The sequence below is a fragment of the Typopeltis vanoorti genome, chromosome 12, assembly GCF_054136105.1.
Source record: "Typopeltis vanoorti isolate ZY-2024b chromosome 12, IOZ_Tvanoo_1.0, whole genome shotgun sequence".
Classification (NCBI taxonomy): domain Eukaryota; kingdom Metazoa; phylum Arthropoda; class Arachnida; order Uropygi; family Thelyphonidae; genus Typopeltis; species Typopeltis vanoorti.
Genome location: NC_143560.1, coordinates 115380233 through 115392922, shown reverse-complemented (window position 1 = coordinate 115392922; position 12690 = coordinate 115380233). Strand labels below are relative to the sequence as shown.

The following is a 12690-nucleotide window of genomic DNA, read 5'->3' as shown; positions in this document are numbered from 1 at the left end:
ATACTGGGTCAGGTCTCGTAACTAAGTTATTCCTCTCACCGCTACCAGATACAATCTGGTTATAGCTGGAACTACGGGCTTTCTCTGCTCCCTCAGGTGGGTCATCCAGCGGCTGGCACGATTCTACATGAGCTATTGATTCGTGTACGGCTCTCCATGGAATACTTCTCAGCGCAATCAGGAATACGATTGCGCTGAGAAGTATTCCACGATAGGATCGGAGATAGGAAGAGCACCCCAGCTCTTCCTATCTCCGATAACTCGTCGAGAGTCCTCAATATCAAAATCCCAGAAAGACAAAAAAGGGAAGCCTCGCAATTTGGCACATATTGCCTTATATATGCCTTTTCAGTGCCCTCTTTCTCTGTATTATTTTTCCTGCACGATCCGTAACTTACATCGCCCTTAGGTTGATCCTTTGCTTTCCCCCTTGCTACTAGGTGTTGTTTTCGAGGAAAGTGCGCTTACGTCAGCTTCCCCATAAGCTGCAGCCTTCGGTGTTATGGTAGGCATGTGCAGCCCAGACGTAACCTTTAATCTGTTAGTCATTGCCTGTCTGGTGACTTACGATATTCTGATAACTTAATAAGACAAAAATAAGCTAATATTTCCTTTACATATAGTGCTAATCTGACATGATTCCTGATCTCAGCTTTCTGTCTGACAATAAATATTTCAAATACAATACACATACTGATATATACTTTCACATACAACAAACTAGGTGTTTCTCACCTTCCGCTGGTAAGCAGGTATTATGCAATTTTTTTATATTTTTGTTAAACTTTCATGTTAGATTCCTGAATGAATAACTTGTCAAGAAGTTCTCCATTCAGGATCTAACAATGAAGACAAAATGGGCCTGTTTTAGAAAAAAAATGGCAACTAAAAATTATTTGGCTGCAAATGAAGAATAAACCTGGGGTCTCAAAAGATCGACTAATGCTTTTATTAGGAGATAATGCTGAAGGTCATTTTAAATTGAAGCCCATGCTTTGAGTACTTTCACATTTTCACATGAAAATGTGAAAGTTATTTATTTAATGGTGAATACAACTTCATTATTGTAACCAATGGATGACAAACTTTCAAGGCTTATTATTTCCATAGTTTATTACATTTGCACAAGCACTTAAAGGTACAAAAGGAAACAAGAAAATTTCTATACCAGATAGGGAGGAAGTAACAGTTGGCAATATGAGGGCAATTTGAAATTATTTCTTACCCTACTGTGCAAACAATTTTACTGATTAATGATGCAGTTCAAAAGGTAATGACATTGGTTTTAAAGGTGTGGATACAGATAATGTTTGAGAATTACTGAATTGTATACAGAAACAGCTAAATGACAATGATCTCTTTCAAAGAAGCTGAAGAAAAAAAAAAAAAAAAATTTAAACCCAAATGAAAAAATATTACCACAACAAAGTTAACAGTAAAAGAACTAGGTGAAATTTTTCATATTACAGAGAACCACAAACAAAAGATAATGGATGCTGATTCCAAAATTGAAAGAAGCATGTTATTTAATCAGTAACTAGAAAAGCTTGTTGTCGACTATCAGAAATTGTACGATGAAAAAAGGAAAGCCAACACTACTCAAATGATGGTGTTCAAATATTTTGATAACAAACGGTACTTCACTGTGTATTTTATGAAATTAACATTAATTCTATAATTAATGTGTATTTTTGTTATCTTGGGGTGCTTAAGGGTCAAAGCTGTATAACTGAGAGGAGACCTCCACATAGCCTTTAAAGGAATGCGGAGAACCGACCAGGGCTTCTGACCTAATGTCCAATCCTCACCTTCTCGTGGTGCACCCTGTTGGGTATCTACTTTGATACTGAATGAACAAGGATGGGCTGGCAATTTGGGATTTAGCTGACCAAATTGTATTCTTATTGGTTAAACCAAATAAAAAATGATGGTACAACATGACAAAATTTCATGCCGGCTGGGGCGTCGCCTGGTTAAACAAGGCCCCCGTTGTTTTTGCCAGGGAACCAGGGCGAACAGCGAAAAGTCAGCTACTGGAACAAATCTGAAAACAAACCCCAACTCAACATCACCAGAGTTAAAGATCGGTACTATCAATGTAAGAAGCCTGAATGGCAAAGAAATGGAGCTAGCTGAGGAATTAGATAAGTACCAGATCGACATAATAGGGGTCACTGAAACAAAAAAGACCAAAACTGGTGAGATCTTTCTGAGCAATAAATACAAAATGTTATATTCAGGCAATAACAATCAAGGAAAAGAAGGAGTAGCCATAGTATTCAACACAAAATACGAGGCTAATCTTCTTGAATGGCAGTCAGTCTCAAGTAGAGTAATGTGGGCAAATATGAGAATGGGGAACTGGACAATGAGACTTATTTGTGCCTATGGTGCCACAGAAGGTTCTACTAAGGTAGAAGTGGAGGAATTTTTTGAGGCTTTAGAAAAAGCAACTGACACAATGAAAAAGGAAAAGTTGGTCCTTGTTGGGGATCTAAATAGTAGAGTAGGAAATGATTGTGAGACATACAAAAATATTTTGGGAAAATTTGGAGAAAAGAGCAAAGCTAATAATAATGGCAAATATCTGTTGGATTTCTGCTCAGGACATGGACTGGTTATTACTAACACCATGTTCCAACATAAAAATGTGCACAAATTCACATGGAGAGAAGAGGCTAGGAATAAGAAAAGTCTCATTGACTATGTTATTCTTGATAGTGATGTTTTCTCCCTGGTGCAGGACACCAGAGTGTACAAAGGATTTGAAATTGGCAGTGATCACTATTTAATCTTGAGCAGGATAAAATTGAATTTCATATTGAAAAGAATAACATGTAAGAAAGTTTTAAAGCGAATAAAAGTTGAGCAGCTCTCAGATGTAAACTGTAGACTAAAATACAGAAATATTATTGAAAAGAAAATGAAAGAGTTTGAGAACAGGAATCAAACCTTGGAGATTCAGCGGCAAACTCTGAAGGAAACATTGATTGATTCTGCCAGAGAGGCATGTGGTGAGGTTGTGTGCAAAGATAAAAAAATCAGAACTCCCTGGTGGACACAGGAAGTTAAAGAGGCAGTGAAGGAAAAGAAGAAAGCATATCAAAAGTTCCTGGCAAATAAGTCAGCTTTTACTCTTACAGAATACAGAGACAAATGTAAGAAAGCTAAACAGTGTGCAAAACTAGCTAAACAAAAGTCATGGGAGGACTTTGGCAAGAATATAGAAAATAAATATCAAGAAGGTGGCAAAATATTCTGGAGGTTGTTGAAGAAGCTTAGGAATGGAGGAAAGAGTGCTGTAAAAGGAATTAGAGATGATAAAGGTGAAATGAAAACAGGAGAAAAAGATATCCTTGAAGTATGGAGTAATTACTGCTAAATGAAACAAGCAGTGATGACAGCACAGTGATAAAAAACACTGACCAGGCATGGATTCAGGAATACATATCCATACTTGAAGTAGAAAAAGCCATCCAAGGCTTGAAATGTGGAAAGGCAGCAGGAGTAGATGATATTCGACCAGAAATGCTGAAGTATGGTGGTATAAGAGTCTTACAGTGGCTGCACTGCATAGTTCAGAAAGCCTGGACAGAGGGACGAATTCCCGATGATTGGAGTAGAGCTCTCATAGTACCCATATATAAAAAGGGAAATAAAACTGAATGTGAGAATTACAGAGGTATTTCCCTACTGAGTGTTCCTGGCAAGATCTATGCAAGTATACTTGAGAAACGGTTGAGAAGAATTGTGGAAGAAAAGCTTGGTGAAGAACAAGCTGGATTCAGGCCAAATAGAGGCTGTCAGGATCAGATCTTCACTTTACGACAAATAGTCGAGAAAGCATGGGAATATAACAAAGATCTGTATTTAAGTTTTGTCGATTTGGAAAAGGCATATGACAAGGTGCCAAGAGAGAAGCTATTCAATACGCTGCAGTTATATGGTGTCAATGGGGCATTATATCAAGCAATACTTAGTCTTTATTTGAGTTGTGAGTCAGCAGTTAGAATTGAAGTACAGGAAGATGGTTTAATGTTAAATCTGGTGTGAGACAAGGATGTACATTATCCCCTCTGTTATTCATTATCTATATGGATCACATTATGAAGGAATGTGGTATTAAACCTGATATCAAAATTGGAGATGTTAATGTCAGCTCTTTGCTTTATGCGGATGATGTTATACTTCTAAATAAATCCGCTATAAGTCTGCAAGATTCTCTGACTAAATTGAATAGCTGGTGTAATAGATATGGTATGAAGGTCAGCAATAAAAAGACAAAGACAATGAAAATAGGCAGAATCATTGAAAATGTCAACTGTGTTGTGAATGGAGAACCTGTGGAACAAGTAAAACATTTCAGCTACTTAGGCACAATTTTTACTGAAGATGGTAAACTAAATATAGAAATAGACAACAGAATCAGCAAAGCTGGTATCGTGGGAAGTCAATTGAATAAATTCATATGGAATAAGAAAGAAATTAGTCGGAACACTAAATTAGCTGTATACAAGACTGTGTTCAAACCAATTTTAACTTATGGATCTGAGAGCTGGGTCAGAAGTAAAACACTTGACCAAAGACTAGAGACCGCAGATATGAGAGTCCTGAGAAAGATTAGAGGCGTGAACAGATGGCATCAATGGCAATATCATATTAAAAATGAGGATATTAGGAAAGAACTTGACATTGTCAGCATCCAGGAATGTGTTAGCAGAGCTAATCTCAGATGGTATGGTCACTTAAATAGAATGGGAGAGGAAAGATTAGCAAAACAAGTGTTCTCTGCCAGGTTGGCAGGAAAACGACCCAGAGGAAGACCAAGATATAGGTGGATTGATACGGTACAAAGTGCCTTAGACGATAGAAATATAAGATCTGATAATGTTGGAGTCTTGACAAGTAACAGACTGATTTGGAGGAAAATTGTAGATAGGAAGTTAGTAATGATGTAATTTTTTTATGTAGTACTGTCATATCCTGTACACCCCTTGAGGGTACATGGCAGGAATTTGATGATGATGATTTTGTTATCTTTTACATGGTATACAGTTTAAAAGATTATTTAAAAGATATTTCTATTTATGGAAATTCCTGAAGGTCACAGACCAATTATAATTTTTCCTATAATCATCATCAAATTCTTGATATGTACCCTCAGGAGGTGCACGGGATATTATGATAATACTACTTGAAAAAAAGCTACATCATTACTAACTTCTGATCAACAATTTATCTCCAAAATAATTTATTATCTGTCAAAACTTCAATATTATTATTAGATCTTATATTTCTGTATATTTCTGTTCTCTAAGGCACTTTTTTCTGTATCAATCTTCTTCTGGGTCTTTTTCCTGCCAACCTTACAAATAATACTTGTTTCGCTAACCATTATACCATTCTGTTTAAGTGGGATACCATCTGAGATTAGCTCTGCTAATATATCCTGGATGCTAACAATGTCAAGTTCTTTCCTAATATCCTCATTTTTAATATGAAACTTCCATTGACACCATTTTTAAATTCTTTCCTACTCTTGCTCAGAACATCTGTGATTTCCAGTCTATGATCAAGTCTTATTTCTAACCCAGATCTCAGATCAATAAGTTAAAAACTAATTTGAACACCATCTTGTATACAGCTAATTTTGTGTTTTAACTAATTTCTCTCTTATTTCATATAAATTTATTCATTTGATTTCCTACCATATCAGCTTTGTTAATTCTGCTCTCAATTTCCATTTTTAATTTGCCACCTCACTCAAGAATTGTACCTAAACAGCTGAAATGTTTTACTTATTCTACAGGTTCACCATTCAGGATGCAGATGATGTTTTCAATGTTTCTGCTATTTTCACTGTCTGGCTTTTCATTGCTAATTTTCATACCAAATGTAATACAGCTGTTATTCAGCATAGCAAAATAATCCTGAAGAGTTGCACTGGATTCCTTTAGGAGTATAACATCATTTGCATAAAGCAAAGAGCTAATTTTGATATCGCCAATTCTAATACCATGGCATTAAATACCACTTTCCTTCAAATGTGATCCATACAGATGATGAACAGCGGTGGACATAATGTGCACTCTTATCTCACATCCAATTTAACATCAAATCATCTTCCTGTATTCCATTCAATTCTAACTGCAGACACAGAATTCAAATATAGACAAACTATTACTTGATATAATGTCCCATGTACACCATACTACTGTAGCACTCTGAAAAGCTTTTCTCTTGGCATCCCATCATATGCTTTTCCAGATCTACAAAACTTAAATACAGATCCCTGTTATATTCCCATTATTTCTCAACTATATGCCTTAAAGTTAAAATCTGATCCTGACATCCTCTATTTGGCCTGAATCCAGCTTATTCTTCTCCAATTTTATATAGTGAAAAGCATGGAGTATCCATAACTATAGAATAACACATATGCCACAGTAAATAACTTTTTTATTATGTAAATATTTGTGTCTCAAGACATCATCAGTATAATGATCGAACAATAGGAATTGAATTCAAAAAACAGTAGCGTGCATGAGTGCTTAAATTGAAATCCCTCTACATATACAGTCACATGTTCATGGATTAAACCTAATGGGTTGAAATTAAAACTAATTAAATTAGTTTTAATTAAATTAAAATATAAGAGATGAATATATTTGATGGAATTGAGGAAAACATAGTTCCATAGCTATGGCTACACAGATACATATATAAACATGAATGAACATTTATATAAAGAAAGTGCTGAAGCCTTACTTCATAGACCTAATGTTAATTGGAATGACTGACTATACCTAAAGTTTAGGAAATTGTTATCCTCAATTGTATTAAATAAATTTATTTGTTATATTTTAATTTAATTAGTTTTAATTTCAGCTCATTAGGTTTAATCCAGGAACACACAACTGTATATGTAAAGGGATTCCAATTTAAGAAAGAACGTTACTGTTTTTTTTAAAATTAATTTCCTATTGTTGTTTGATCATTGTACCGATGATGTCTTATAACAGTGATTCTTAACTGGTGAGCCGCCCCCTAGGGGGCAGCGGAAAATTTATAGAACATTTTTAGTTTTTAAAATTTTGAAATCTCTTAAAATAATTATTTTTTGCTCCTTATTTTACTTTGTTTCAAACTTGTATCATTTTGTATTAATAATCTGAATTATGCAGTTTAATGAAATAGTTTCTTTTGTGGTGGCACCACAAGCCAATTTTTCGCTACTAGCAACACTGCAAGTCATGACATCTGCCTACTGGATGTGTAATAGAAGTGATTCTCTGAAGTTTTAAACAATACTAGTATGAATGCATAGACCTCAACATTGTTAAGTGCTACTTGAGTGCAATTACTTTTCGAAACTTTCAGTGCTGTAATAGTGACTTAAAATTTACCTCCTTATAAAATGAGCAAACAAAGAACATTATTTGATTTTCTAAATATAAATACAGTAAAGTTTTTACAGTAATATTCAAGTAAAGTAGATTTCTGTTTTCTGATTTTTTTTTTTTGTCATTATAATCAGAAAGTAAAACTACTATTTTAAAAAAGTTTAATTATTATTATTATGTTACTACAAACTAGGGAGGTGCGAAAATATTTTAGGATACTTAGGAGGCCCGCAACTCCTAAAAGGTTAAGAACCACTGTCTTATGAGACATAACATGAAATATTTACATAATAAAAAAGTCATTTACTGTAGCATACATGTTATTCTTCTCCAAGCTTCTCTTCCACATTTTTTTCAGCCGTTTCTCAAGTATACATGCATAAATCTTACCAGGAATGCTCAAGTAGGGAAATTCCTATTACAGATAGATATATATATATCTATCTGTAATTCTTACATTCAGTTTTAGTTTCTTTTTTACAGATAGATAATATGAGAGCTCTACTCCAATCACAGGAACTCAACTCTCTTACCAGGCCTTCTGAATTATGCAGTGTCACTACTGTAAAACTTTTATGCCTCCATATTTGAGCATTTCTAGTCAAACATCATTTACTCCAGCTACCTTTCCACACTTCAGGTTTTTGATAGCTTTTTCTACTTCATTATTGATATGTATTCCTGCTGAGTGTTCCCTATCACCATTCTGTCACTGCTTGTTACATTTAGCAATTTTTCAAAGCAATTACTGCAGACATCCAGAATATCTTTATCTTCAGTTTTCATGCTACCTTGATCAACTCTGATTTCTTTTATAGTACTCTTTCTTCCATTTCTAGGCTTTTTCAATAGCCTGTAGAACATTTTTGCCAACTTCCCGATATTTATTTTCTATGTTCTTATCAAAGTCTTCCCATGACTTTTGTTTAGCTAGATTTACACAGTTCTCAGCTTTCTTATACTTTTCTCTGTATATTTCCTACTGATTATTATTTATTACTATTTTGTATTAATTATTTACACATTTCCAACTGATTACTATATTCAATTAATGCATTTCCATTTTGTGCAATGTGCTTGCAGGACAAATTAATCATGCTATCAAGGCCAGCCTGTATTAAGACTTCATAAAGATTTAACTGTTTGTCAAAGTGATGGTAGTTAGCGTATATATGCTCAACTGTTGGTATTTAGGTAGACTTTATTTCCAGATGCTTTGGCTTTTTCCTCAAAACTGGCATAGAATAATTTTAAGCAATTGAGCATTAATGCCATTGCCACTCTTCATGGACATATCTCCTGGTGGAAAGCTCATAAATGATAATATGCATAATGTGTTCATTTAGCAACCACATTTTCCTTATAAAAACTGATATCCTGTTGTTAAAACTTACACAAACTAATATCTGTAAAAATCAGCAATTTTTTCCTTTTTTTTTGTATGTATTATTATTATGGGCAACTCCAAGGAGTCCTTAGACTCATGGAGGGAGGCCCTAACATCATGTCAAGAACAACTATTCAACATTCACACAGTATCTATCATACTTCGTCTTGAACTCATTCACAGTCATGGCACCCACAACAGACTCTGGCAGCTTATTCCACTCATTCACTACTCTCCAAGTAAAAAACCTAGCTCTAACACTGTTGCTAACCACATTCTTGCCCAGCTTCCATGTATGGTCCCTAGTCCTCCCACCACCAGTCCTATTCTCAAAAATATCTTCTGAATTAATCTTATAGAAATCCTTCAGTAATTTGAATGTCTCAATCATATCTCCCCTCTTCCACCTATCAACCAATTTCTGCAACGCACAAATCTTCGACCTGTTCTCATAAGGTTCATTCCATAGACCTGCTATCATCTTGGTCACTCATCTCTGGATCCTCTCCACCTCCTCCCCATCAAGAAGAAACCCTGGCACCCAAATCTGGGCACAGTAGTCTAGATGGGGTCTTATCAACGCTCGATACAGAGGAACAATAACTTGCTTGTCTCTGCTTGTCAAAGTATTCTTCAGTAACCAAGTGATTTGATGAGCTGATTTAGCCACTTTTGCAATGTGCCCACTAAACTTCAACTCCCTATCCACCAACACTCCCAAATCCCTGGCCTCAATCTCCTGGAGTACAGTTCCACCAATGTGGTATACTGCTGCTAATCTTTTCACCCCAAAATGCATAATCTTACATTTTGCCACATTAAATTGACATCCATTCTCCTTAGCCCAGTCCTCCAAACTATCCAAATCATCCTGCAAAATTTTGACATCCTATGCATTCACTATTGCTCTACCCAAATTTGCATCATCAGCAAACAAATGAACACTTCCTCACAGATCCTTTCCTATATCGTTAATGAACAAATTGAAAAGTAGTGGTCCAAGAACAGAACCCTGCAGCACATCACTAGTCACAGGCCATCTTTTGGACTCTACTCCTGAATAAACTACTCTGATATCTCTCCATCAACCACCCTCCTATCCATCTCACCAACCCTATATCCATCCCCATATGCTGCAGTTTACTGATTAGAATTCCATGTGATATCCTGTCAAAGGCCTTAGCAAGGTCCAGCAGAATCACTGTAAACCCATTACCCTTATCCAGTTCAGCTGTCACTGTGTTATAAAATGTGAGTAAGTTACTGAGGCATGATCTACCCTTCACAAAACCATGCTGTACACCCATACAGTATCCCATTTTCATCTATCCATTCCTGTATATTCCTCTTGACTACTTTCTCCAAGACCTTGACAACGACTCCTGATATGCTGATCTGTCGGTAATTTACAACTGCAGTCTTGGAACCTCCTTTATGCAGTGGAACTATTCAGACTACAGTCAGCCATTGTCTCCTGCAAACACTCCTTAACCACCTCACATGCACTATCAACATCCAGCCCTTGCAGTTTTACATGCCATGGCACCAAACCAAGCAATCTCCTAAGTTCGTCATACTTACCAGCCCGGTAATTCCACATGTACCCTGTTTTAATTGAAAATTCCACACATTTAGCAACCTCCCAGGTCAAGACCTTATGATCACTCTTACCAATTGGTGGCAACATGGTCATATTCATTACAGCCAAATTCTCAGATGCAATTACTAGGTATAGCACTGAATATTATATTCAGTATGACATTCACTGATTCACATACAAAAAACAAATTCAGCATTAAGAAAAATTGTTATTACAGTACTTATGATGATGGAATGATATATAAACAAATAACCAAAGAAGGATACTATTTAAACCTATTAGAGAAGACACTGAAATCCAGCTTATGCATAAATTTTGGAAATTAAGCAGCAATTTTTTTTTTTTTTTTAATGAAAATCTTCAGCAACTTGTTGATTGACATTTCATGTTCCCATAATGAAAACATTCAATGTTTATAGATGTAACAAAATATATTATTTTCTACTTTCAGTTATAATCAAAAGACTTCTTTAATATACATAAGTTACCTGTTGATGATCTGGGAAATTTTCCATAGCTGTGAGAGTCAAATTCACAATTCCCTTTAACCAGCGAGGGTGGATTTTTTGACCTAAACTTCCTTTAGATAAGTTATAAAGACAAGCTGTAGCAGCCATCTGAATCCCTAATACTTTGGGGTGGTATATCATTCCAGGTAATATTAACTATAAATAAAAAAGTGCTTTCATTATTTCATATTTATTATAATCTGTTTACTATAAGCTATAAAACTTCATTATTCACAAATGACGATTATTAAAATTATTTATCTCAGCATAAATCGACATTTATGCCGAGATCCCCGTCGGGGATCTTCCTCAGCCATAGCCAAGTTAGCCGGTCTTGGGAGCAGACAGCAGGATTAATTTAGCAGGCCTGGTTGGCCTAGTGGTTAGCATATCCACTTGTGAGTTTGAATTCCACCGTGGGCATGGATGTTTGTGGTTGTCTGTGGTAGTGGGCGGTAAATGTCGTTGGTGTAGTTGCGGTTAATTGTAGTTGGTGGAATGAGTAGAGTAGGTACCCTCCCTCGATGAATCTTTGGACTCCCTGGAGGTGTCATTTAATAATAATAATAATAACTTAAAGGCAATTTCAAGTTAAGGAGCACTTGTATAACTAATAACTAATTTTATCTGTATACAGTAAAACCCCGAAGTTAAGCGTAGGTGGGACCAACAAAAAGCGCATAAGTCGAATTCGCATAACTCGGGTATAATTTTGCATGTAATTTATATACACAAACATACAATTGGGCCCAAAGGTTTACAAAAACACCTATATTTTTTAAGAAATATAATCATAATTGTAGTTTTTTGTACATAAAAAAAAAGAAAGTTATTTCAATGTCGATGGTTTCATAAAATCTAATAGATTCGTCTGACGGCATAATGTTTTTTTCTTGTCACGCAAAATTTCTTCATAGCAAGCTTCATAAAAATCTACCATGATGTGTAGTTAGTAACTTGAGATGAAGCTGGTGATCCAACTGCAAAAGGTTGAAGGCAGACCATAGGATGGTAATTTGCTGAGTAGACTTCTGTGCCAGACCCAGCAATTATTAAGATGTAGAGGTTGGTGCCAACTAGGATCCATAACTGGTTGATAGGTAGTAATCACTATGGGAAGTCAAGGATTTATGTTTTTGAAATTGACTCCAACACGGTGACAGATGTGATAGAAAGTTACATCTAGATATGTCACTTTCATCAAAGGACTAACAGATTGTAATCATGGTGTTTAGGCTTATACATTGATTCGCTAGCATTGTATATTGTTTAAGGAAATTGACAACGTATTTGTTAATAAATAAAAAATAGAACTACTTACTTATTATCCTATGCTGCAATCAAAGTGGCATCATCAGGGATTAAGACACTTGTATTAGACATGTGCATGCAGGCACACACTTCAGTAACAAAAATGAAAAAACTGGAGAGATGCAGGAAGACCTAAAGTCTTACAATTATGCCACCTATTGGCTTTGGTTAGGCGTTCTTGGTCACTGAGCTGACAGTCTACGGATGAGGGTTTCCCACATGAGGGGAAGTCTGATATAACCATATTTGTTTAGGTTGGAATGATTTGAGAGCTGCAGCTGATTCGAGGAAAAGCCTCACCAACTTGAATTTGCTTTGGTGGAGTAAAGTGACTTTTTTCCAATGAATCTTATGTTGGGTATCCAGGGCATGGTCTGCCAATTCTGAGTGGCATAAGTGATGGAATTGGATGTAATCTTGGTGCTCTGATATATGGATGTTGGCTGTCCCACCTGTTGTCCATAATAAGAAAAGTTGCAG

At 35.6% G+C, this 12690-nt stretch overlaps 1 protein-coding gene across 1 annotated transcript in view; it reads right to left on the bottom strand.

Annotated features, from left to right (window-relative positions):
• LOC150101152 (protein zyg-11 homolog B-like) overlaps positions 1–12690 on the bottom strand; it is a 287455-nt gene that overhangs the window by 173963 nt on the left and 100802 nt on the right. The window contains exon 5 of the mRNA XM_090401483.1: positions 10879–11055. Within this exon, the coding sequence (XP_090257609.1) occupies positions 10879–11055 (177 nt within the window). The remainder of the gene's footprint in view (positions 1–10878; positions 11056–12690) is intronic.